Source organism: Onychomys torridus, chromosome 8 (genome assembly GCF_903995425.1).
Source record: "Onychomys torridus chromosome 8, mOncTor1.1, whole genome shotgun sequence".
NCBI lineage: Eukaryota > Metazoa > Chordata > Mammalia > Rodentia > Cricetidae > Onychomys > Onychomys torridus.
The window spans coordinates 5,326,883-5,350,186 of record NC_050450.1 but is presented as its reverse complement, the minus strand read 5'-3'; the positions used below and the strand labels follow the sequence as shown (position 1 = coordinate 5,350,186).

General features: G+C 54.3%; 2 protein-coding genes across 6 annotated transcripts in view; both read right to left on the bottom strand.

The window, feature by feature from the left end:
* Positions 1-6,487: 6,487 nt before the first annotated feature.
* Positions 6,488-17,622, bottom strand: Scarf2 (scavenger receptor class F member 2). Of its 3 annotated transcripts, XM_036196732.1 has the most exons (12): positions 17,266-17,621; positions 12,794-12,852; positions 12,603-12,704; positions 12,346-12,432; positions 11,913-12,153; positions 11,613-11,831; positions 11,388-11,516; positions 10,814-10,917; positions 10,620-10,737; positions 10,304-10,434; positions 8,834-8,986; positions 6,488-8,052 (listed from the first exon to the last, which is right to left on the bottom strand). In XM_036196732.1, the coding sequence occupies exons 1-12, from the start codon at positions 17,415-17,417 to the stop codon at positions 7,196-7,198; spliced, it is 2,352 nt and encodes a 783-aa protein (XP_036052625.1). In that variant the 5' UTR covers positions 17,418-17,621; the 3' UTR covers positions 6,488-7,195. The 3 variants fall into 3 exon arrangements, with proteins under 3 accessions (XP_036052625.1, XP_036052623.1, XP_036052624.1); XM_036196730.1 differs by having other exon boundaries at positions 11,913-12,432; positions 17,266-17,622; XM_036196731.1 differs by having other exon boundaries at positions 10,304-10,419; positions 11,913-12,432; positions 17,266-17,622.
* Positions 17,623-21,103: 3,481 nt separating this feature from the next.
* Klhl22 (kelch like family member 22) overlaps positions 21,104-23,304 on the bottom strand; it is a 47,615-nt gene continuing 45,414 nt past the window's right edge. For all 3 annotated transcript variants that reach the window (XM_036196217.1, XM_036196214.1, XM_036196215.1), the window contains one exon: positions 21,104-22,060. In XM_036196217.1, coding sequence (XP_036052110.1) covers positions 21,695-22,060 — 366 coding nt within the window. In that variant the 3' untranslated portion in view covers positions 21,104-21,694. The remainder of the gene's footprint in view (positions 22,061-23,304) is intronic.

Here is a 23,304-nt window from a genome sequence, read left to right as displayed (position 1 = left end):
ACGACCGAGCCGTCCTCTCTTGCCATGCCATTTCCTACTTGTAAAATATGTATTTCATCAAATTCAAGGTTTATGTGCAAAACACAATGTTCTGATTTATATACATGATTCAAAAAATAGGTCACAAGAGAAATGGTCCACATGCTGCAGGAATGCAATAAGATAGGCCCTAACTGTCAGACCGTGTGTTTGGAGATATAGTTAGGACCTGGGAGTGGCGGGGGGGGGGGGGGGGGTCGTCATTCACCCCGGATTCTTGTGATGGGACCTAAATCTGATGACAGGTGCTCTTCTCCAAGTGAAATGGAGGTCTGTCAGAGAAAGAAGAAGTTGACATGATGTCAGATACAAAGACCAAAGAGAAGAGGACACCCAAGGGGAAACACACCAGAGTGGCCCCCAGGACCACCAGACAGAGAACACACTCTCCTCTGGGTCTCCCAGGTGAAGGCAACCATGCCAGAATCTGGACCTCTATAGACTTAAATACTTCTTAATAAATGTAAGTCTAGTAATAGAGAGTATTCTGACAACTTTGGGTTAGGGTCGGTCACTGTGACTGTAACATGGAATGACGAAGTTTGAAACAGAGAGTGAACTTTAGTTTATAAAAATTACTTAAGTTTATAAATAAGAAACTTCCTGAATGGTGACTCTTCCATAAAAGGAAGAAAAATGGTAGAGTGTGACAAATGGTCAGTACTGGGGTGACGGGACGGAGATGAGGGGCGGGGCAGAGCTTGAGGAGGAAGATGGCTGTCTTCAAGTCTTGTCCCCCAGGGTTGTCCCTCTTCCCTGGTGCAGGAGCAGGTTCATTGCCACCTTGCCTGGACCTTTTTGTTTGTTTGTTTGGTTTTTCCAGACAGTGTTTCTCTGTGTACCTTTGTGCCTGCCTGTCCTGCGCCGCCTTTGTGAAAGGATCCCAAGTGGATTCCAGCCAAGAACTAACCTGAAGCTGAATGCAAGTGTTGCCAAAGCCCCAAGCCCAGCCAGGCTGCTCCAGAGAGTCATTCCTCTCTACCAATGACGGGTGACCCTGAAGTCACAACCAGCTGTACCGGTCAGACAAACCTGGACTCAGAAGTCTAGAGGTTTCTTTCTTATCATGCCCCCTCTCCATTTCATTTTCTTTAATCCGAAAGCGCTTTTGTTTTGCCAGTACTATGCTACGATTTACAGAGTGTGAAGATGTCTCAGTCACTGTTCTATTGCTATGACGGAACACCGTGACCAAAGCAACTCTTATTAAAGAAAGCATTTAACTGGGAAAAAACAAAACAACCACAACAACAAAAAACCCACTCTGGGCTGTCAATCAACACCCTCATCTGATCCCAATGCTCAGATACATACATAAAAATAATCAATCTTTTTTTAAAGTAAAAAAAAGGGGGGGCTAGTGGAAGGTCTGTGAGTCTGGGAGGTGCCCTCTAAGCGGGCAGTGAAACCCTCACACCTGCTCGCCCTGTCTTTGTCCACTTCCCTGTGCTTCCTGTCCTTGCCACTGGCACCCCACCAGCCGGGCCTCGCCTCATGTTACAGTGTTCTTCAAGCTGCTCCCCTTGCTGGATATGCCCGTGGAAAACCTGAGCCGGGCCCCCACCTCATTGCCGCTTTTAGCAGTGCAAACATTTTTCCACTAGGGCTGTGGTACAGACACACTCTTGTTTTGACTCCAGATGTGACACTTGACCACTAGATGGCACCAGAATGCTTCTACCTCACTAACAATGGCCTTCAAAGTGTTCAAAGAGGTCCGTCCGGTCTTTGGTCTTAAAATGACAAGGGTATCTTGCCCACACCAGGGACAGCAGTGTAATTGAAATGCCAAATGCCTCTAGAATGAATGCGTTAAGCACTTTCTTCTCAAAGTGTACATAAAATCAGTAGTAAAAAGCCACTGGAAGCTGAATGTAGTGGTGTACACCTTTAATCCCACCCAGCTATCAGGAGGCAGAAACAAGTGTGTCTCTGTGAGTTTGAGTTGAGCCTAGTCTACACGGAGAGTTCCAGGACAGCAAGGGCTATGTAGTGAGACCCTGCTTAAAAAAGGGGGGGGGGGGGGGGTGGGGATTTTGCTCAGTGGTAGAGCGCTTGCCTAGCAAGTCCCTGGGTTCAGGCCTCAGCGGGGGGGAGTTGGGGATTGGTCTGGAGAGATGAGTCATCAGTTAAGAGCTCTAGCTGCCCTTGCAGAGGACCTGGGTTTGAATCCCAGCACCCTCATGGTAGCTCACAGCCATCTGCAACTCCAGTTCCAAGGGATCCAACACTCTCTTCTAGCTTCTACAGGCGCAGGCAAACACTCGTACACATAAAATAAACATTGTAAAGCCACTGGTGATATTAAGAACATAGCTTAGTTGGTAGAGTGAACAAAGCCCTGAGTTCAATACCCAGCACTGTATAAATCAGGCATGGTGCTGAACACTTATAATCTCAGCACTTAGGTGAAGCATGAACCTAATTAGTCTTTTTTTTTTTTTTTTTTTTTTTTTTTTGGGTAATGTGCATTGGTATCTCGCCTGCATATGTGTCTGGGTAAGAGTATCAGATCCCCTGAAACTGGAATTACAGACAGTTGTGAGCTGCCATGTGGGTGATGGGTGGGAATTGAACCCAGGTCCTCTGGAAGAGCAGCCAGTACTCTTAACCACTGAGCCATCTCTCCAGCCCCGAACCTAATTAGTCTTAACAATAAAAACCCAGAGTCAGACATTGAGGGTGAAAGCTGAAAGATCAGAGAAGCAGAGGAGCCAGCCACTAGAGACTTCTTGCCTTTATGATATCTTAGACCTAATGGGTGATCCTGTCTCAGACTAAATAGGGAAGATCCTGTCTCTATGAATCCTCAGACTGAATGGTGCAGGATCCTGTCTCCATCCACCTCATATTCCTGTTTCCACCTCCCTAGTTCTGGGATTAAAGGTGAGCCTCCCATGTGCTGGGATTAAAGGCATGAACTAGCACTGGCCAGCTCTGTTTCTTTTTTAGCCTGGATCAATCTTGTATAGTCCAGGGTGGCCTTGAACTCCTGATCTTCCTGCTTCTTCCTCCCAAGTGCTGGGATTAAAAGTGTGAACCACCACTGCCTGGCCTCTATGGTTAACTAATGGTTAGCTCTGCCCTCTGATCTCCAGGAAAGCTTTGTTTGCCAGAACACAAACAAAATATGTTCCACACAGCACTTGGAGGATAGGGTATCAGAGGCTCAAGTCATCCTCAGCCTCAAAGCTAGTTCGAGGCTAGCCTGGGCTACAAGAAATGTTGTCTGAAAAAGAAAAAAAAAAAAAAGCCACTGGAGTGTTTCCCATGTTGCTGTGTCCAGCAAGCACTTTCAGGGTCACTGTACCCATCGACCCCATTGACACTCTGCACCCTTCCCAGCAGCCATGCAACTAGACAGAGGCTTCTGTGAGTTTGGGGCCCAAGACGGTCCATGGTTCAGTGAGTCTTCACGAACATAGGGAGGCCTAGTGCCTTCTCCCCAACAGCCTTCTTCTCCTTCCTCCTCACTCACTTTTGCTGTTGCTGCTTGTTTTGGGTGATGCTAGGGACTGACCAGGGTATTGTGCATGTTACACCCCCTGTTTTTCTGCATCACAGAACTCAGATGACTTCTAGTACTGACTCAACACATCTGGGTATGTTTCAGGGGTATGCATACCCCAAGGCTTCGTTGACCATGCTGTAGATGTTTGTCTTAGTGTCTGTCTACCTATGGACTGAGTGTGCCTTCCCATGACTTTTCTGTGTGTCTGCATATCTATGGTGTGTGTGTGTGTGTGTGTGTGTGTGTGTGTGTGTGTGTGTGTGTGTTATAGTCAATGTCTTGGTATCCAGCCAGCTTTGTAGAACATACACACGTTGCAGGCTGTGTCACTGTGTCTCTGTGTGTCTGGTGTGTGTGTCACTTGGTAGTGGAAGCTGTAGACAGTGGCAGAGGAGTGTCTAAAATTTTTGTCAATGACAGTGGTGTGTATGCTGCAAGTTTAGATGTCCTCTTCTGGGTATGTGTTGACATTTTGTCTAGTACAATGGTATGTGTTACAGAGGACACGTTAAGTGAGCATGTTGAGTGTGTGCCTCATGTTTCTGTGTGTGGTGGTTATGTGTGTGAGGTCAGTATTTGCCTCTTTTTCATCACATTATGAAGTGTGTGTGTGTGTGTGTGTGTGTGTGTGTGTGTGTGTGTTGCAAGGAACTCAGTCTCTATGTGGCAGGTAGCCCATGTGATTCCTATGATATGAACTAACCCTTTCACCATGCCTGAGAGTGTATGTTGCAGGGTGTCTTGCACTCCTATGTCTGTGGATTTGCTGTGTATCCCCTGCCCTTTGTTTGTTTGGGAGCTGACAGCCCTCTGCATTACTGTGGGCTGACTGGACATGTGTGTGGCAGGGTATGTGCAGTGTTGCAGTGTGTCTATCTTGGACATGAAGGTCCATCTCTGTCTAGTGGATGATATGTCTAGTTGCCTCTGTGTCCCAGGGAGTTTTGGAGCCTTGATGAGTCTGTCTCTGCTTCTTTGGATGCAGTCTTGTGTGGGATGCATTCTGCTATGTGTTTGTTTTGTGTTTCAGGGCTTCCACTGAGTGTGTTGGTATTTCTGTGCATCTAGTCACAAATGTATGTTTACCACAAGATAAACAACTGCTGGTGTGTGTGCATGTGTGTGGTGTCTGGCGCAGTCTGGCCAATCTGAGTGATGTGTGCTACATCCTGCTGGAAGCCAGACGGAGCCTAGGCCCCTCTCCAGTCCCCACATTCCTTTGTGCTCTGTACTACAAAAAAATATTTGCGTTTTCCACGACTCATAATTTTTCCTCCTCAATCACTACCAGATGTGAGCTCTGTGGTCCCCGTCCCCATGGCAACAGAGGTTCCTGCAGTTGTGGTTCCCTTTTGTGGCGCCTGCCCTGGGAGCTGGCACTACTGCAAGCCCAGAGGGGGTGGGGAACACCGGGTGGTGAAAGGTGTTTAAGGAGAACTCTCCTGGGGGGCTCAGGCCTGGCTGATGGAAAGGTGTTTAAGGAGAACTCTCCTGGGGGGGCAGGCTCAGGACTGGCTGATGGAAAGGACTGGTCTCTGCTCTGGGATGTGCCCACGGGGAGACTGCTGCAAGTCAGGCTTCCTGGACAGTGGGAGGAGAGGCCCCAGGCCAGTACTGAGACATTCTTGCACTGCCCAGATCGTAAGAATCCTGACGAGGGAAATGGAGGGCTAAAATAAGGAATTGAGGAGTAAAGGAGAGGCCATTGAGGTAGGATGGCTTGTTAGGGGCACAAACTGGGCAACAGCAGGGCCTAACACTACACTGGCCATCGCCCCGACCGACTGCAGCCCCAGCAGCTAGTATGGTTTGGTGCCTCAATGGATCAGAGGACAATTAAGCCTCAAGACCACAGCAGGAAAGGTGCCTTGCTGGCCAGAGGAAAACATCTGGCACAGAGACAGCAGGACTTCCACCCACATGTTGCCCAGCCAGGCCAGCCTGAGGCAGTGTCCACCTCCATTCAGGTGTGGGGTCAAAACTGACCTCAAAGTGATAACCAAACCGGCCAGAGAACAAGGGCCCTGCCAAGGAGAGCCCCCTGGGCTGCCAGCATTGGAGATACGTGAAGTGGGAAGATGTTGGCAGAATCAGATTTGGAGCTGGGCATCAAAGAGATGGGAGAAAGTGCTGGAGAGCTGGCTCTGCAGCCAAGAGCATTTCTTGCTCTTGCAGAGGACCCACATTTGATTCCCAGCACTCACATGACAGTTCACAACCATCTGTAACTCCAGTCCCACGGGATGTTACATCCTCTTCTGACTTCTGTGGCACCAGGCACACACGTGGTACACATACATGCATGCAGGCAAAAATCCTCACATACCTAAACAAATGTTTTAAAATTAAAAAACAAAAGCATGGGGAAGCCACACCTGTAGTCCTGGCACTTGGGAAGCTGAGGCAGAGGTCCTACTGAGCTGCACTGTGTGACTCTGTCTCAACAATAAAAGAAGATAGGAGACAGGAAGAGTCTGCTAGAGGCAGGGCTGTAGGAGGAACCTGAACAGACAGCTCTCAGAAATCAAGAGGGGCAGTGGGAACCCTGGTTAGGGCCTGCGGAGAGGTGAAGGTGCTAAGGTGGGGTGGGGACCAAGGCAAACAGCTCTAGAGAAAGCCCAGCAGGCTGTCTTCTCTCTCTCCTCTTGAAGCATGTGGTAATGGGGTAGAAAGTTCTCATTAAAGGTGAGGCACCTATTGGGGCAAACCACAGGCTCTTCACAGTGGGACAGTGCTTTGAGAGACATGGCTGGAGGCTGGGCCCGTTGCTCAGGACTGCTGGATGTAGCACACTTTTCACAGAGTTCCTAGAGACCCACACTGGGGACTCCAAGGTTCCATTTAGCTAGAGGAGTCCAGAAGATGTCACATACAGACTCTATAAGAAAGGCATCTTTGCCCACAACCTCAAGCAGGAAGTAATAAAAGCACAGGAAGTGGGGAGAAGCGTTTTATTACAAAAGCTTTGGCTTGGCCCTGCTAGGAGGAACCCATCCTGGAGGCCCCAGATGGGATGGGAGCAGCCCTGCCTGGGGCCTATAAATATATCTAAGGCCACCAGAGTCGCCCCTGGGGTTCCCACAATTGTGGGGTGGTGGGAGGCCATCAAAACCAGCTTGACAGCTGAGGGACCAGGGCTCAGTGGAGAAGGGACAGGCCAAGGTGCGCTGAGCCCCCTGAGGGGCAGAGACCAGCTCTCCTCCCCATGTTCAGGCCAACCAGATACTCAGGAGCCCAGTCAATAGGAGCAGCCTCTGGCCATCTTCAAGAAAAGACCCTACAGCCATAGGCACCAGGCCCTGGCAATTGAGAAGCAGCCAAGAGGCAAACATGCTCGGCATCAGCCAATAACAGAATAGCCCAGCCAAGCACACTCTTGGCCAGTAAGAAGTCTGTAGGCTCTCCCAGCCTTGGCCAATGAGACGCAGATTACTAGAAAAGCTCCACGACATTGCTAGTGGGAGCACGCAGCCAGCTAAGTGTCTGCCAGGCTTAAGAGCAGATCCAAAAAAGCGGCGGCTGCTGGAGCCTGGGCCAATCAGACACAGCGTCCGGCCGGGCACTAGGTGCTTGGGCCAATGAAATGCTTCGCTGCGGCCGCGGGAAACCACGCCGGGAAACGCTGTGGCTCGCGGAGCTGCGAGCCTAGGAAGCTGCGGGCGGCGCTCCCGCCCTGCTCGGCTCCCCAGCCGCCTCCCTGCTCTTCTTCCGAGGCGGTTTCTGGATGGGAGTCTTCTTCCGAGGGGTCTCAGGCACAGATGCACCGGCCGCTGCCTTCTCGGGTGCCGTGGCCTCCGACGCCGCGGCCGCGCGGGCCGTCGAGGCGGTGAGCACGGAACGCTTGGCCTTCTGCGGCGGCAGCGGCTTCTCGCGCGGTCCCGGCGGCCCCTCGGCGCGGCCCAGGCTGCGAGTCTTGTCGCGCAGCTCGGCTGCCAGCATAGAGGCCGCCTCGGGCGCGCTGCGCGGGGGACCACCCGCGTCCGTGGGCTCCGAGAGACCCGGGCCGCGGCCGCGCGCTCGGGCCCGGGGTGGCGAGGGTGCGGTCGAGGCGGGGACCTCCTCGGCCAGGCCCGGGGGCTGCACCGACGTGTTGCTGGGGGTCCGTTTCCTCCCGCTAGGGCTCCGCGCAGCAGCCATGCGGCCTGCGGGCGGCGGTGACGGTGCAGCGGTCGCGGAGCCCTGCTTGCCGTGGATCCAGGACACCTTAGGCTTGGTGGCAGGGTCGGGTGGCGGCGGTTTCCTGCGCTCGGGCGACGGAGACAGTGACAAGCCCCCAGCCTCAGCTCGGGCCCGGGCCGGCCGGGCCTCGCGCCGGGCCACACGCGCGTACAGTGCCCCCCCGGGCCCCTCCACGCTGCACGCCGAGCGCTCGCTGTCTGAGGATGCAGGGAGAGCCGCTGCCTCCTCCGCGGGCGCCGGGGTGCTCCCGGGCGCTAGAGATGTAGCGGGCACCTCAGCCAGAGCAGCAGGAGCTTCTGGATCTCGGTTCTCGGTGGTCGCCTCTAACAAGGGAAGGACAAGCGAGTCACTATATCCAAGAATAGCGCATGGATCTAACCTCCACGCGTGACCCTCCCTCCTCTGCGGAGGCCCAGCTGCCTCTATGTGGTCCCGACATTCAGGCATTACCACAAACTTAGTGGGAATCCCCAGGGTGTGGGCTGACTGCTGGGGAAGGAGGGATACTTTTTCCAGGGCTCAGGCTCCAGACTTTGTGCCCCTCCCCCACCACGTCCCAGTCTCAGGGGTCATTAACTTTAAGGGGTTTCATGCCCTTTAAGAAGTGAGGATTTTTTGGCCGGGCGGTGGTGGCACATGCCTGTAATCCCAGCACTAGGGAGGCAGAGGCAGGTGGATCTCTGTGAGTTCGGGGCCAGCCTGGTCTACAGAGCTAGTCCAGGACAGCCTCCAAAGCTACAGAGAAACCCTGTCTCGAAAAACAGAAACAAACAAACAAAAAAAATAAGTGAGGTTTTTTATGTTGAGGGGATGGTCACTTGCTGAAGGTCACCCAGTGGCACCAAAGGACAGGCCCATTCCTTCCCACTAGCTCTGTTGTTTTTGTCTCTGCCATTCCCTACCCAGGTCCAGTCCCAGAATGACTGACTAGGAACAAGATTCACCCAGCAGGACAGAGGCGTTCAGCTTTGTAGCTGCAGGCCTGTGGCCGACAACTCCTAGTTCTTGGTCTCTTGGTGCCCTGATCCCCATGCCTCCACCTCCAGCATAGATAGCAAGGCCTTTCACTGCAGCAGAGGGATGCCCACGCAGGGCCACACTCACCCTCGTGGGGCACACAGTACACAGGGCCTTCATCTGTAGTGTCAAAGGATGAGAAGGAAGCCCTGGAGGACCATGATGGAGAGGGCTGCTCCAGCCCCGAGGGCGGCTCCAGGAAACTGCAGTTGAGTGTGTTGTCTAGGTCATGATGGGCCACTGAAAAAAACAAAAACGAGTGATGCAGAGTTCCAGGAATCCTGCTTTCCCTAGTCTGTGCCTTTAATTAGCTAAATGTGAACACAGTGGTCATGACCAGCCCCTCCAGAAAGCTGAAGGTGGGACATGAGGTTCAAATGAGTCACATTAGATCCAGGCTGAAGAATGGGTATCAAGAAACCCAGAAGGTAAAGAGAAACATGAGGAGTTGGGTGGGTCTGGTGGTGCATGATGTAACCCCAGCGCTTGAAAGTCTGAGGAAGGAGGGTCACTGTGAGCTTGAGGCTACACAGCTGAGTCCCAGGATAACCCGGCCTATAGTAGTAGACCCTGTCTCAACACACACACACACACACACACACACACACACACACACACACACACACACACACACACACACCAAACAAACAAAAAACCTGGGCTGGAGAAATGGCTAAGAGCACTTGCTGCTTTTCCAGAGCATCTGATGCCCTATTCTGGCTTCCACAGGCACCAGGTACACAAGTGGTACACACATACATGAAGGCAAAACACCTTACACATAAAATGAGTAAAAGAATTTTAAAAGATAGCTTAAAAAACAGAGAAGCTGGAAAAGATGCAAACCAAATGCAGTCAGGTAGGGAGCTGAATGAGTAAGCTAAGTGTAAGGAAAACCATAGAGACTCTGGCACATGTGGCCAGGAAAGGCCACCACGTTCTCCAAGTTGGACTCCAACTGGTGGGACTTGGGGACACTTGGAGCACTTCAGAGTCCAAATGTGCAGGGACAAGATGACAGCTGGGCTCAGGCTCTCTCTGCCAGCAGCCTTCATTTATCAAGGCTCAGCCCTGACACCTCTGCTCCTAGGAGTTATGCTGCTACAATGAACCAAAGCATGTTTCAGCTGTCCCCTTTACCTCCCGAGAGACTGAATTATCCCCACCAGTCTCCAGAAAGAAGTTGCCTAAAGGAAGGGCCACCTACTTGTCTGTCATCACACTGAACATCTACTACTGTGCCACTAGTTCCCCTGCGGCACTGAGTCTCAACGTGGGGTAGAGACCTGCAGGTCAGGTGGCATCATTTATGGATTCCCATGCCTCCCGCATACCTCCCAACACCTGCCCACACATCTAGCACTCCTTCCTTCCACTACAGCCTCGCCCATAGCAACCTCCTCCTTTTCTTTTCTCCAGGGGCGCCTTTCCACTCCACACACATCAAAACGCAAGCCCCCCCCCCCCACGTCTACACTGAGTCTTGTACTCCTTTACATAATTTTCTAGAAACCTCTTGTAGTGGGTATCCCTGAATCCCAGAGCCTACATTCTCACCTACGACTTTGGGCAGCTTCTGTCTGCGAAGCGGGATCCGGGGCAGCTTCATGCTGATGCGGCTGAAGCTCCCGCAAATGCGTTGAGGTGCCTTCTTCCTGCCAAGCGTGAGTTCCCTGCGGGGGCGGGGCCTGAGCGAGGGGGCAGGGCGGGACTGGGAAGGGCGGTTCAATCTCGGTGGGAACAGAAAGGGGAGGGCCGGAAGAGAGAGAGAGGGCTGGGCCAGGGGTGGGGTCTGGATTCAAGAGGCACACCCAGTCACTGAGAGCATGAGATCTAAACCCAGCGGTGGGTGGGGGCTGGCTTGGGGCCTCACCGTTGCGCCGGGTCTTTGCCCCTGCAGGCGCAGCAGCAGCCGAGCAGCGAGAGCAGCAGGCCGAGGAGCAGAGTGAGCAGTGCGCCCGCGCCCATCACACCTTTGCGCTGGTTGGTCTCTGTGGGGAGCAGCGGCTCAGCGCAGGATCACGCACCCCACTTCATTCCCTGGCCCGACGTTCTTCACCCACTCACCCAGGTGGCAGGCACCGGTGACCGGGTCGCATGATTCCTCGTGACAGCTGCAGGCCTGGGCACAGTCCACGCCGTGGAGCCCGACCGGGCACGTTACATTACAGCTGCAAAGTTTTAGGGTCAAGGAGGGCTGCTGTGGCTCTCTAGAATGCCTCCTCCCCCTGCACGGGCCGCCACTGCCGGTTGGTCTCGGGTGCCCTAGCCAAGCCCCTACTCCATTCTCTAGAGATTGAAACCCACCCGCACCTGAGGGCGGGCACTCACTTGATAACCACATTTGGAAATGTACGTGCGTACTATCTGCAGGAGGGAGTCTGGGGGATGGTTACCAGGGACTGACTATTGTGTGAAAGCAAAACGGAGATCCCAGGCTAGACTACTGACTTGCTCTACACCATATCTGTGTCACATCAGGATGCCACTTAGCCAGATTGCAGTCTGAGGGCAGGCTCCAAATCAGCTACTGCCCCAAAGTGCTTGCTGACTACTTTCCATTCCCTGGAGTACAGGCCCCTGAGGTCTGACTGGAGGCCCTAGTGTGGGGTACCCTATCCCTCTCCAGGTCCCCACTCACTGAGGTCCGTGAACACCAGGGCTGCAAAGGCAGCGCCCGGATTGGAAGTCACAGTGGCCGCTGCCGCAGTCAGCGCACACGAAGGCACAGTCCTCACCGTAAGTGCCGTTACTGCACTTGGTCTCGCACCTTGGTACCAAGAGAAGAGGCGTGACCTACAGAACCCCCCATGCAGCGCTGCGTGGGAGCCCTGTGTCTGGGCCACAGCAGGCACGGGCTGCTCACCGGTCGCCGATCCAGCCCGCGTTGCAGCGCGTACACTTGCCAGTGACATGGTTGCAGGAATGCCCGTCGCGGCAGGGCGGGCAGCGGTGGCCACAACCCTCGCCATAGAAACCTGTGGCGCAGGGTTGGTCACATTTGGTTCCGTTCCAGCCTGGTTCGCAGGTCACACAACGGCCATCGGCTACAGTGCATGGCTGCTGGCCCTTGCACTGGCCACACCTAGGGAAGGGTCAGGAAGCTGGACCAGATGGAGTTCCGCTTCACCCCTCCACCTTCCCGCTACCGGGCCCCCAAGCTTACCTACGGCGACAGCCCAGGCCATAGAAGCCAGCGGGGCATGGCTCACGACAATACTTGCCCCGGTAGCCCGGATCGCAGGCGCACGTGCCGTCCACCGGGTGGCACCGACCGCGGAAGCACTGGCAATAGCGATCGCAGCGCGCGCCGAATGTGTGCTCGCGACACTGGCAGCGGCCGCTCTGCTGCTCGCAGGGCGAGGAGTTGCAGGCGCACTGGTTGTTGCAGCTGCGGCCCCACCAGCCTGCGTGGCACAGGCAGGCGCCGGTCTGTGGATCGCACCTTGAGGTAGTGCTGCAGTAGCACGCGCTAGCGCATTGCGCACCCCACCAGCCCGGCTCGCAGCGGCACGCGCCGCTCCGCGGGTGGCACGTGCCATGCTGGCACTGGCACGCATGTTCGCAGCGCGCACCCCAGCGGCGCGCGTGACACGTACACTGTCCGGTCACGTCCTCGCACTGTCCGTGCGGGTGGCAACTGCACCTCTCCTTGCAGTCGGGGCCCCAGAACTGACGTGGGCACTCTGCAAGAACCAGGGGTTGGTGGTGTGTGAATTGTTAGCCTGCATACATCCTACCCTCAGCTCTGCCACAGCCAGCCCCCAAAGCCAACCCACCCCCAATCTGCCTCCCTAAATTCTCTAGTTTCCAGCCAAGCTGCCCAATATCCAATCCCACCTCGCCCCGCGCTCACTAGTGTCGCAGTTGGCACCGAAGTAACCATGTCGGCAGCGGCACTCGCCTGGCCGCACGCACACCTCGTTTTCTGAGCACGTGGAATTGCCTTCACACACCGCTGTGAACAAGAAGAGCTGAGCTGCAGCGCATGCTCTCTCCACCTCCGCCCTGGACCCGCCTGCCAGGACCCCAGAAAGCCCCACTCACCGATCCCACACTCCTCCCCCAACTGCCTCCAGCCAGCGCAGCAGGTGAGCACCTGGGAACTTCAAGCAGAAGAGGGACATCTGAGCCTGACGCCCTCCCCCTACACTCCTTCCCCAGCCTTCACAGTGTCCTGAATTGGGAAGGTGGTTGGACACCCACGCCTGATGCCTGCTAGACAGTGGTGGCAAGAGGAAGTATATACCAAAGGAGCAAAGAGCAAGCCCCCAAGAGCTCACATCCAAGAACTGTCACCTACGGGGGGCTCCTCCATCCCATCAGCCTCAAGGGTAAGAAATAGGACACAGTAAGGCCAAGAAGGGTCTGCAGTGAGTACGGAGGAGTAGGGAGCCACCTGCCTCTCATGACCTTTGGAAGGTCTAGCACTCTCAGGGATAGGGGCCTAGACAGATGGGTGTTAGAGGCCCAAATGTGACATGACTAGAGTGACACCACTGCCAGATGGGCCCAAGGGCAGCTAGAAGCCCTCTTGGGTCTAACACCCAGGGTGGATCACGAGCATCTGTGAGGGGAGGGATGGTACCAAGTGTAGATAGACCCTGCAGAGTTCCTCCAGAGGGGTCTCCTGGAGGCAGGCACCTGGGGACCTTGCTGTAGGCCAGGGGAACTAACCACACGTGGGAGTCAAAGTAAACAGGCCCAATGCCTTCCAGAAGCAGGGAGGCTGGAGGATCTACTTGTATTTAATGTTTTCTCCTGTTTATTTGACCTTACAAAGTGCATGCTGTGTCAAGGTTTCAGGGGACTCTGCTGAGGATGAAGCCTTGAGCTACACCCCAGCGGCCACACTTCTAACTGCAGCACTTCAGGGCAGTACATCCCAGAAAGGCCTGGGAATTGAGCCTGGGTGTACCCTCTAAGGTAGAAGGGGCAGTCACTGAAACCATAGCTTCCTACAGTCCAGAGTTTTGCCTCAGTCCTGCAGAAATATAGCATTCATTTACATTTTAGAGAAAACAAGTGTGCTTCCTCTGGGGCTTGTGGACTTAGAACAGAGCAGGGGGTGGGGGCAGGTTGAAAGAAAAGCGCCCCAGACCAGTTTGGAGTAATAGTCATACTGTAGATTAGCTCCAGCTGCCTCAAAAGGCCCCCTGCCCAGCCAAAGAGTTCTGTTCTCCCTTAGATCAAAGTTGGGACCTCAGAGACAGGGCCCATAAAACCTTAAACTAAGGGAACAGGCTTTGCATATTTTTCACAAATAAAAGTGGAAACCACAGAAAATCGAGACAGGCCTGTCTTTGCAGCCCCCATTGACCCACCCACCTTGCCCCAGGGATGCCAATGATCCCTTCCCAGAGAGACCCAAGTCCATCAGCCCATCTCCTCTTACTTCCACCTGGTTCTAGACCAGACTCTGCAGACAGTACTCCTTCACAGTTACTAGGTGGCCTGCTGGGAGCCCTGTCCTCCCTGGCTGGCCTAGTACCCAGTTCTGTGGTTGTAAGTTCTAGGGTCACACTCAGTGGTGCTTACAGGTGGGTCAGCGTATGTTGGAAAGCAGATTGCAGCAACTAGCAAAACTGTGCATTTTAGAGCTTTCCTCCTGCCAGATGTGTGGGTCCTGTTCTTTAAAACAAACAAACAAACATACATACATTTATCCCCTCCCCCCCTGTGTGTGTGTGTGTGTGTGTGTGTGTGTGTGTGTGACAGAGAGAGAGGAAAGGAGAGAGAGAGAGAGAGAGAGAGAGAGAGAGAGAGAGAGAGAGAGAATAAACCATTTTGTGCATGTGGAGGTTGAGGACAACATGTGGAAGTCAGCTTTCTCCTCCCACCATGAGGGTTCTGGCAATTGAACTCAGATCATCATGGTGGCATGTCCCTTTACTCACAGCTCAGCAGCCTCCGGTCCCACTCTTTAGCTAAAGAACCTGCAGATCAGAGAAGTTAAGTTCCTTGCCTACACAGGGCAATTTATAGTAAAGAGAGCAAGCCTTTGAGTACAGCTGGCAACTCTCCACAGACTCAAGCCTATGTGGCTTTACCAAGAACAAGTCTTGCAAGGTTCTTCATCACTGCAGACAAGGATAGCCTGGTGAACTCATCCAACAGCTTACAAAGGCGGAGTGAGTACCTGCTCTCTGAGCGAGTGCTCCAAGCCAGTGTGTGGTGCTAAGGCTGATGCTCTGGAACCACTATCACGGCTGTGTGGCAACTAGCTCTTTCTCCCACCTTAGAGCCTACCATTAGATCTATGTCTGTCCCTGGTCACTCCCAGTTCCAACCAAGGAGGCTCGTGTACCTACCCCTTTCTGAGTTCCCACGTCTGGCTCTCCACTTGGCCCCAGACATGGCTCTTCTCTAGGGAGCTCCTCCAGGCCCCACCAGGTAGGAGTCATACCATGGGATCCTCTCCAGTGTGGCCTGCCCCCTCAACACTAGATGCGTTAATGTAACTGCCCACTGGATGACATCACAACCTAGAGAGCTCAGGAGTGTCAAACACCAATCTCCTCTATACTGTCTCCTCCGTGCTGGGAAGCTGAGACCGTGCTCACACCGGATCTACTGAGAAACAGGCCTGCTTTCTCTCCCCGATTCTATCGAAGCTGGGCGCCAGCCTCCAGAGAGCCACCCCTCACCTAGCTAGTCCACCTTCTGCTCTCCTGCCTCGCAGCTCATGCTTAGCTGGCTAGATGTCCCCTCCATGAAAAGCAGCCTCAGTCTCAAAGCACACCTCATGTGGCCTTGGCATCTCTTCCGTAACACCCATACTCCCCAGCATGTGCAGGGCTTCCAAGGAACCTTCTGGAAAGGGGAGGGGTGTAGGGTGAGCTGTGCCTCATATACCCTCCTTCTCTCCTGTAGGCTTGTGCTCATCATGGCGGGGCTGTCCGATCACGCTAAAGGAAACGACACTCACAACTCAGTACCCACTTGCTAGACAAGGCACTGGTATCCGATGCAGTCCTTGTACTAACAGGCCCAGCAAGCGGCCGCGGGCGCACAGCATGATGAGCTCGCACCTCTCACTCCTGGACCTCATTCACTGTAACCACAAGGATGGCCCAGACCTGGGTGGGCACAGTCCAGAGACTGTTCTTCCCACAAACGCCCCCAACGCACAGTCAGGGCAACCTACCCCCACCTCCAGCACCAGAAGCTGAGGTCCATTTAACCCTATTTTACAGAGGTGGAAACAAACTTAGAAAAATCCAAGTATTTGTTCAGATCCAGACAGCTGGGGCAGTCTGCTGCCAGGGTACGAAGGCAAATGCATCCCGGCTGTGGGTTACAGAGACAGCCCACCTCCTCCAAGGTCGGCCGGCGGGAATATTGGCTCCCCCACTCCAGCTTGACCCACCACCCTAGCCCTATCCCTCGGCCAGCCTGTCGGAAGAGGAGACGGCCTGGTGTGGGCGGACGGCCCTCCCCAGGCACCGCCCCGCCTGCCTCTGCCGCTGCATTCCTGGGGCCGGGGAGGCCCGGGACGAGGCGCGGCGGCGATGCGAAGCAGATGGCTAGCCAGGCGGGCCCCCCGCCTCCGAGGCGGAGCTCACGGCCGGGAGTGGTCTGCGGCACCTCAACTCGATTTAGGAAACCGCGCGGTCAGCTAGCAGCCCCTTGTCTATTGCACCCCTGAAACCCTGGCTGACGTTTCTCACCCCCGGAGGCCCTTAGACTCAGAGCGCCCCCGGGGGACCCAAGCCTGGAGTGCCAAAACAGTCTTCCCAGCACCCACAGAGGCGCCCCACCGCGGGTTCCTCGCCTCTGCAGAGATGACTTGAGTGCGTCGTGGATCGGACCAGTCGACAGGTCCCTCGGTTTCTGCGCCTACTGCGCGTCGCTCTTCACCCTCCGCGCAGGCTCCGGGCTCCTCTGCCTTCTGGCTGGGCCTGTCCCACACGGGCTTCCCCAGCAAGATCCCCTCAGACACCCACCTCCAGGCACCCAGTGTCCGCCCCTAGGAGCCGACAGGGGTTCCCACGTCCTCCCATCACGCATCCATCATTGTTCCGTGCTCACTTCCACCACCATCCTCCTCCCACTCTGCACCCAATAACCAAGACAAATCCGTCCTTCCAAGTCTCAAGACTTCCCCAGTGCCCAGCTCGCCCGAGGGTTGCTCCTCAGCCCTTCTGGCCCCCACTCTAGGCTCAAGCCACTGGCTCCTGGAGCCTGGGCACATGCTATTCCTTCCCTCGGAATGCCCTTCCTTGGCTTCGAGATAGCTCTTTTCTGGTCTTTCCTGACATTTTTGGACACCACACAGTACCATTTCTGGGGGCCCACAACACTCTGTAATCCCCTCAGGTGATTCCTGGTCCAGTCGGCCCTCCGATGCACCCCGGGGGCCCAGACTCGGCCTGGAACTGAGCCCAAGTCGCGCGGGAGGCCCGAGGGGCTCGTGTGACTGACCAGTTTAGCGAGGTCCTGGATAACCCGGACCGAAATGGGCGCCGCTACCCCCAGCCCGCTTCGCGCCCCACGCCTCGGACAGGCCCAGCTCCTACCCGGGCGCGCGGCACACGTTGCGGCCTCGCGGGTTCAACTCCTGGGGCGCCGCGAGACCCAGCAGCAGCCAGAGCAGCAGCAGCAGCGGCGGCGGCCCTCGGGCTCCCTGGCACCGCGCCGGCCCGGCCCCCCGGGACCCTGCGCCCTCCATGAGGCGCGGGGCAGGCGCGGGTGGGCGCGGGCGCGGGTGCGGCCGCGGCGAGGGCGGCCGGAAGAGGAGTGCGAGGCCGGGCGGGGGGCGGCAGGAGGGGCGCCGAGCCGGGCAGGAAATTCCACATCGGCTCCCTGATCCTGGGCCAGCGCAGCCGGCCAGGCGGCAGCGCCCGCCCCGCACGCCAGACCCCACCCTCCGGCCGCGCCTCCGCCCCTCTGCTCAGCCCCCGCCCCCCACCTGGCCACGCACGAACTTGGTGGAGGCCCGCGCAGAGCTGCGGGAGCCCACGAAGGAGTCCTGGTCCGCACCTTCCTCCTCCCTCGTCAGACAGCTCTGGATCCGCCAGGCCCGGGAGGGAAGGGGCCCCAGCAAAGGCCTTGGGTCACACACCGGCCAAGAACCCCCAGTTGTCCTGTGGTGTGCGATCAGCAGATCAGCGTCTCCTGCAGCGTCCAAGAGACGACTAAGCAAGATGTAGGCAAAGACCCGAGGAAATGAACTGGGGGCCTAGAGAAAGGAGCTCAAGGCAGTAAATACTGGAGGTGGTAGCAGAAGGAACCAGCCAAGGTCTCTGATATGATGTGGAGGTAAAGACAGGGAAGGGAACATCGGAGGTGGAAACTGAAACTCGGAAGCCCAGTTAAGGGGTAGAGAGGAACTGGGGTGCCCGGAGGAACTGGGGTGCCCAGAGGAACTGGGGTGCCAGGGCATGAATTCAGCTCAAGAAGGTTACTGGCTCCCAAGAGGGAAAAGTCCCCAAGGTGGAGTCAAGATTTATTGGAGACCCGTATTACATCAGGACAAGTAGGGCCACAGGAAAGCTACTAAGTAGGCTGATCTGTCTCTACCGAATCTGCTTTTCACTTTGGTTCCTGTGTACCTCTCTCCCTAAACATCTACCAGTGAGCTCTGTCAGGTAAGGGAAACGAGTCTTCCTTCACCAGGAACCTCCAGCGACCTTGGTATGACATGAGTATGCCTGTCTAAGGAGCTACAGAATCAGTGACCATCCTAGGGTCAACTTGGCCATGACTAAAGATATCCTTCTCCCGAGTCTCTACATAAGCTTAGTGATGGAGGCTTAGGGCAGGGGCCCTCTGTTGGCCTTTACTGTTAGCTCGAAGCTCTACCTGGACCACTGCCTTGAATCACTGGCTTCACCCAGGGAAAGCCAAACACAATACTTACGGTTACCACAGCCCAGGTCAGAGAGGAGAGGGTTGGAGCTGTACAGGTCCAGAAAAGCCAGAGAGCTCAGGAGGTAGGCTGTGCTGGAGACTCCAAGCAGGCTCCCATTGGCAGCCAGGTCAGGTCCCACCAAGGAGAAATTTGTTTCTGACTTGAGGGGGAAATTAGACAACATCCTCTTGGGTAGCAAGCAGAGGACCCCGTTTCAGGGGCAGGTGGTGTAGAGAGGGAGCCTGAAGGACTGAGTTGGAACTAGAGCAACAGACAGGCCCAAGGCCATAGTCACTAGCAGGCTGGGGGAGGGGTTGGGACTTTAGGTCTCTGCTCAGCCCAGCTGAGGTGCAGGGGGAGGGGAGGTGGGTAAAAGGAAGTCTTCCCATGTGGTCACAAATGCAAACACTTCTCAACACAGGTAAATAAGCCAACCACTTCTGGGAAGCTAAGCTTGAGCACAGCCCTGCCTTCAGCTGTGCCCTCCCCACCAGCAGAGGTTCCTGTGATTGCAGCGTTCACCCGACTTTATAGGTACTGACCTTACTAGACCTGAGGGGATGCCTCTGCTGGGCCAAGTTCCCATGGCATCAACTTATACTCTTCCCAAAGACCAACTCCCATGCTTGATGTCTGTGAAGACACAACCCTCCTGAAACTCTCCCTACACGAGCTCCTCAGTGTCACCCATGTAGCCCACTTATCCATCTTCCTGCCTGGGTACCTGGCGCATACTGCAGCCTTGTAGGTCCCACTTCTGAGACGGCGGTGGATGGTGACTTTGGATGTTGTCTTACTTTTCCTATTGCTGTGACAAAGTATGTCGACAGACACAACTCAAAGCCAAGCTTAGCTGTTGGTGGTGGCATTCTTTTCATCTCAGCACTCATGAGACAGGACCTTCATGAGTTTGAGGCCAGCCTATCCTACCTATACAGCAAGTTCTAATAAACCCAGGGCTACATAGAGATCTCGTCTCAAAAAAATAAACAAATAAATAAAAATTTTTTTTAAAAAAGGGGAAGGTTCTTCAGTTTGACGTTGGGAGTAGTGACACTGGGCACTGGAGGACATTAGAGACTTCATACCCTCCTGTGGTTGCAGGCCTGAGAGTGCAGTACGGACAGAACCAGGACACATGACCAGAAAAGCCTGTATGACTCAGAGGGCTCCCCTACCCTTTGGCCAACCCTTCCGTAAACCTTGGCCACATTTGGCTTGGGTAACAACAGTGTTAGCAGACTGGTACACAAAGTACTCTGAGACCTGCAAAATGGTGTTCCTACTTGGAACTGGGGAGATGACACTGGAGGATGTGGTCATCTGCCCTTGAAAGAAGTGACTCTCCAGGCAGCTGTCAACATTTGGGGGTTTGTCACCCCGAGGTATCTGTGTAATACCATGTTTCCCAGGGGCCCAAGATCCTCAAACATTGAGGTTCCAGATGAAGCTTGCTGGTAGATATCAACCCAAGCCTCCAACCCACTGCCTTCAGGGATCTAGAGTGACCAACTACCCTTTCTCAGACCATCCCTCCATCACACCACCACTTTGTATTCTCCCCTCCATTGAAAGGGCACCAGTGGAAAGACTGGGTGCTCCTCTGTCCCGCTGTCCATTCCTAGCAGGAAGCCTATGGCCTGTGATAGGAACCTGCAGTTGAAGACCTTGTAGCAAACAGCAGGGAAGGTGTTCTGGAAGCAAGGTTGATGTCTGGACCGTGAGTCCACCCATGTTGGACATAGCCCATGCCAGACAGCTCCCAAAGGGTAGGGAGATGCTTGTAAAGGTGACCAGAGATCTTACCTGCTATGCTAACGTAGCCCCCAAGATGATTACCCAAGGGTCATCTGACAAACTTTTGGGAAGTCAGGAGGTGGGAGTAAGTCCTATAAAGGGAACCACAATTGGGCCTGTGCTTTGGCCCACCCCTCCTCTTGTACCGTAGATCTATTTCCTGACACAGACCAGGATATTACTGTCCTGTCCCACACCGCCTTTCCATTTTCACAAATGGATCATATTCTAGGCAAGTGCTCCAGCACTGAGTGACACCCCCAGCCCTCAGAGCTTCCTACCTTAAGACATCTAGTGAAGTGCATCACCCTGGGCTCTCCAAGGAAGATAGGACTAGGTTACTCCTTTAGCACCACAGCCAGAGTCTGCACCAGCCAGTGGCAGGCTGCCCAGGGACTAGAATGGATACAGGGCAGCAGGAGCTGGTGAGTGACAGGGCAGACATTCTAGATGTCCTGACCGGGAGAAAGAAAGCTATTTGCCACCTCAGTAGGCAGGTCCTGGTCTCTATGACCAACATCCTTTCAGCTTGGGGAGCTTATCAAATGTCCGAAGCAGGGAAGTGAGCTCATGGTACCATTTGGCATAGAGCAGGGCCTCAGTTCCCATGCCAAGCTCATCCCCCAGGGCAGCTGACTTGAAAACTGTGCCTCCCTGGATGCTACTCAGAGAGGCGCTGACTGGAGAGGAAAGAAACCCAGACTGTGGCCATAGAAGACACACCACCTTTTGCAGAATGTTTTATTTCATTTTTCAACAATACTGAGTCAGAAACACACACAGCTACAGGGGCATCTCCTTATCCTTAGGATCAGTTCCAGATATATGGTTTCTTGTGTCCCTTGAGAGCTCTCCAGCTGCTCAAGGTCCTGGCTGCAGCTGGAGCTGCTTACCAGACCATGTGGTTCACAGAAAGAAAGGAGCCATGAGCTTTGGCAACAGCCAGGAAAGCTGCTAGCCCCCAGGAACTCTTGCAGGAGGGACCTTACTTAACCCATCAGGGACCAGACTAAGGGGAAGAAGAGGCCAAATAGAGATACCAGCCCTTCACAGAGGATGGGCCTGATCACCCCCTCAGATGATAGCAGCCTTTCCGTAGCACTTTTCTTTGTAATATAATTCACAGCTATAGAGTTTGCAAATGTTGGCAGCAGGCTGGTTGAAGAGACAAGAACGGAAAAGGGCAGTTGGTGAACCAGGAGGGCTGGGGAGGCCCTACCCTGGAGCCTGGTATCTAACTCAGGCCCTGTGGCCTTCACCGCCCCAGTTACCCCTTCCAAACACCAGGCATGAGAGCCCTAGTCCTCACTAGAGTTATCAAACTCCTCCCAGTCCGACACACTCATCACTTCAGAGGCAAAGTCTGCATCTGCCTGGCTACGGTTGGGGGTCCCTCGGGGTGGCTCACAGAGCAAGGAGCGGGGCAGAGTGAGCACACAGGCTGCAAGGCCTGAGATGGAATTGTTCAGCTGGGGCCCTTCTTCCCAGCAGTCTTTCTCCATGTCGTAGATGTGCACGTAGCCCATGCGGGTGCCTCGGTTGTGAGAGCGGCCACCCAGCACATATATCCTGTTGTCTAGTACAGCAATACCAGGCTCACCATGCCCAGCTGGGAGTGGGCAGACTGTTGACCACTGCCGAGATGTGCAGCTGTAGCAAGCCACCTGCAAAGCCAAGGTCAGGGTCAACACAGGCAGCTTCTGGGACAGGTTTCCAGCCACCCACTTTGTCACCTGCTGCTTCTAGCCTCACTCAGCTGTAGGCCATCATCTTGCCTCCCCAGCCTTCAGCTAAGAGTGCACGAGTCTCCCTCTCAAGAGTCTCCAAGTCCAGTCCTGCTTCTCTCCCGTTCCCATGGACCCCACCTAACATCTTCCCTCCTCTACGCACCCCGACTCATACTCATGAGCCTGTGGGGAAGCAGTTACTTGATGACCAATCATGATCACCAACCTTTTCATAAACAGCCAAGGCAGTAAAAAAAGACTTGGAAAAAAACCACTCAATTCACTAGTAATCCAAGAAATGTAATACCAAAATGTCACCAGGTAACCAGCAACCAGGGAAGAAAGGAAATCATAAAACCCAATGCTGGGCAAAGTGTGGTAAAGCTGGTGTGTACCTGTATCACATGTCAGGAAGGACATTTAGTCATATGTATTAAGAGACATTTAGCTGGGTGGTGGTGGTGCACGTCTATAATCCCAGCACTCAGGAGGCAGAGGCAGGTGGATCTCTGTGAGTTTGAGACCAGCCTGGTCTACAGAGCTAGTCCAAGACAGGCTCCAAAGCTACAGAGAAACCCTGTCTCGAAACTCCCCCCCCCTTAAAAAAAAAAAAAAGAAAAAAAAAAGAGACATTTAAATCTCTTCTTTAAGCAGGGCAGTTATGACGCATGCTTTTAATCCTGGCAGAGGCAGGCAGCTCCCTTTGAGTTCTAGGCCAGCCTGGTCTATACAGCAAGTTGGGGTGCATATTCAGACCCTGTTTTATAAACAAACAAATAAATAAATACAGTCGTACAGTCCTGGCTAGCTGGACTCTGGTGTGTGGACAACACAGATCTGGGGCTTGTGGCAATTCTCGTACTTTGCTCCTAAGTGCTGGGGCTACAGGCCTGGGTAACAATGGTTCAAAATCTTATTTTCTAAAAAAGACTTATTTATTTGGGCTGGAGAGATGGCTCAGTGGTTTAAGATTACTGACTGCTCTTCCAGAGAACCTCGGTTCAATTCTGAGCACCCACGTGACAGCTCACAACTGTCTGTAACTCCAGTTCCAGAAGACCTGACACTCATAACATCAATGTATATAAAATAAAAGTAAATAAAATTCAAATTTTAAAAATTTATTTATTTTATATATGAGTGCTCTATCTGCATACATGCCTTTATGCCAGAAGAGGGTA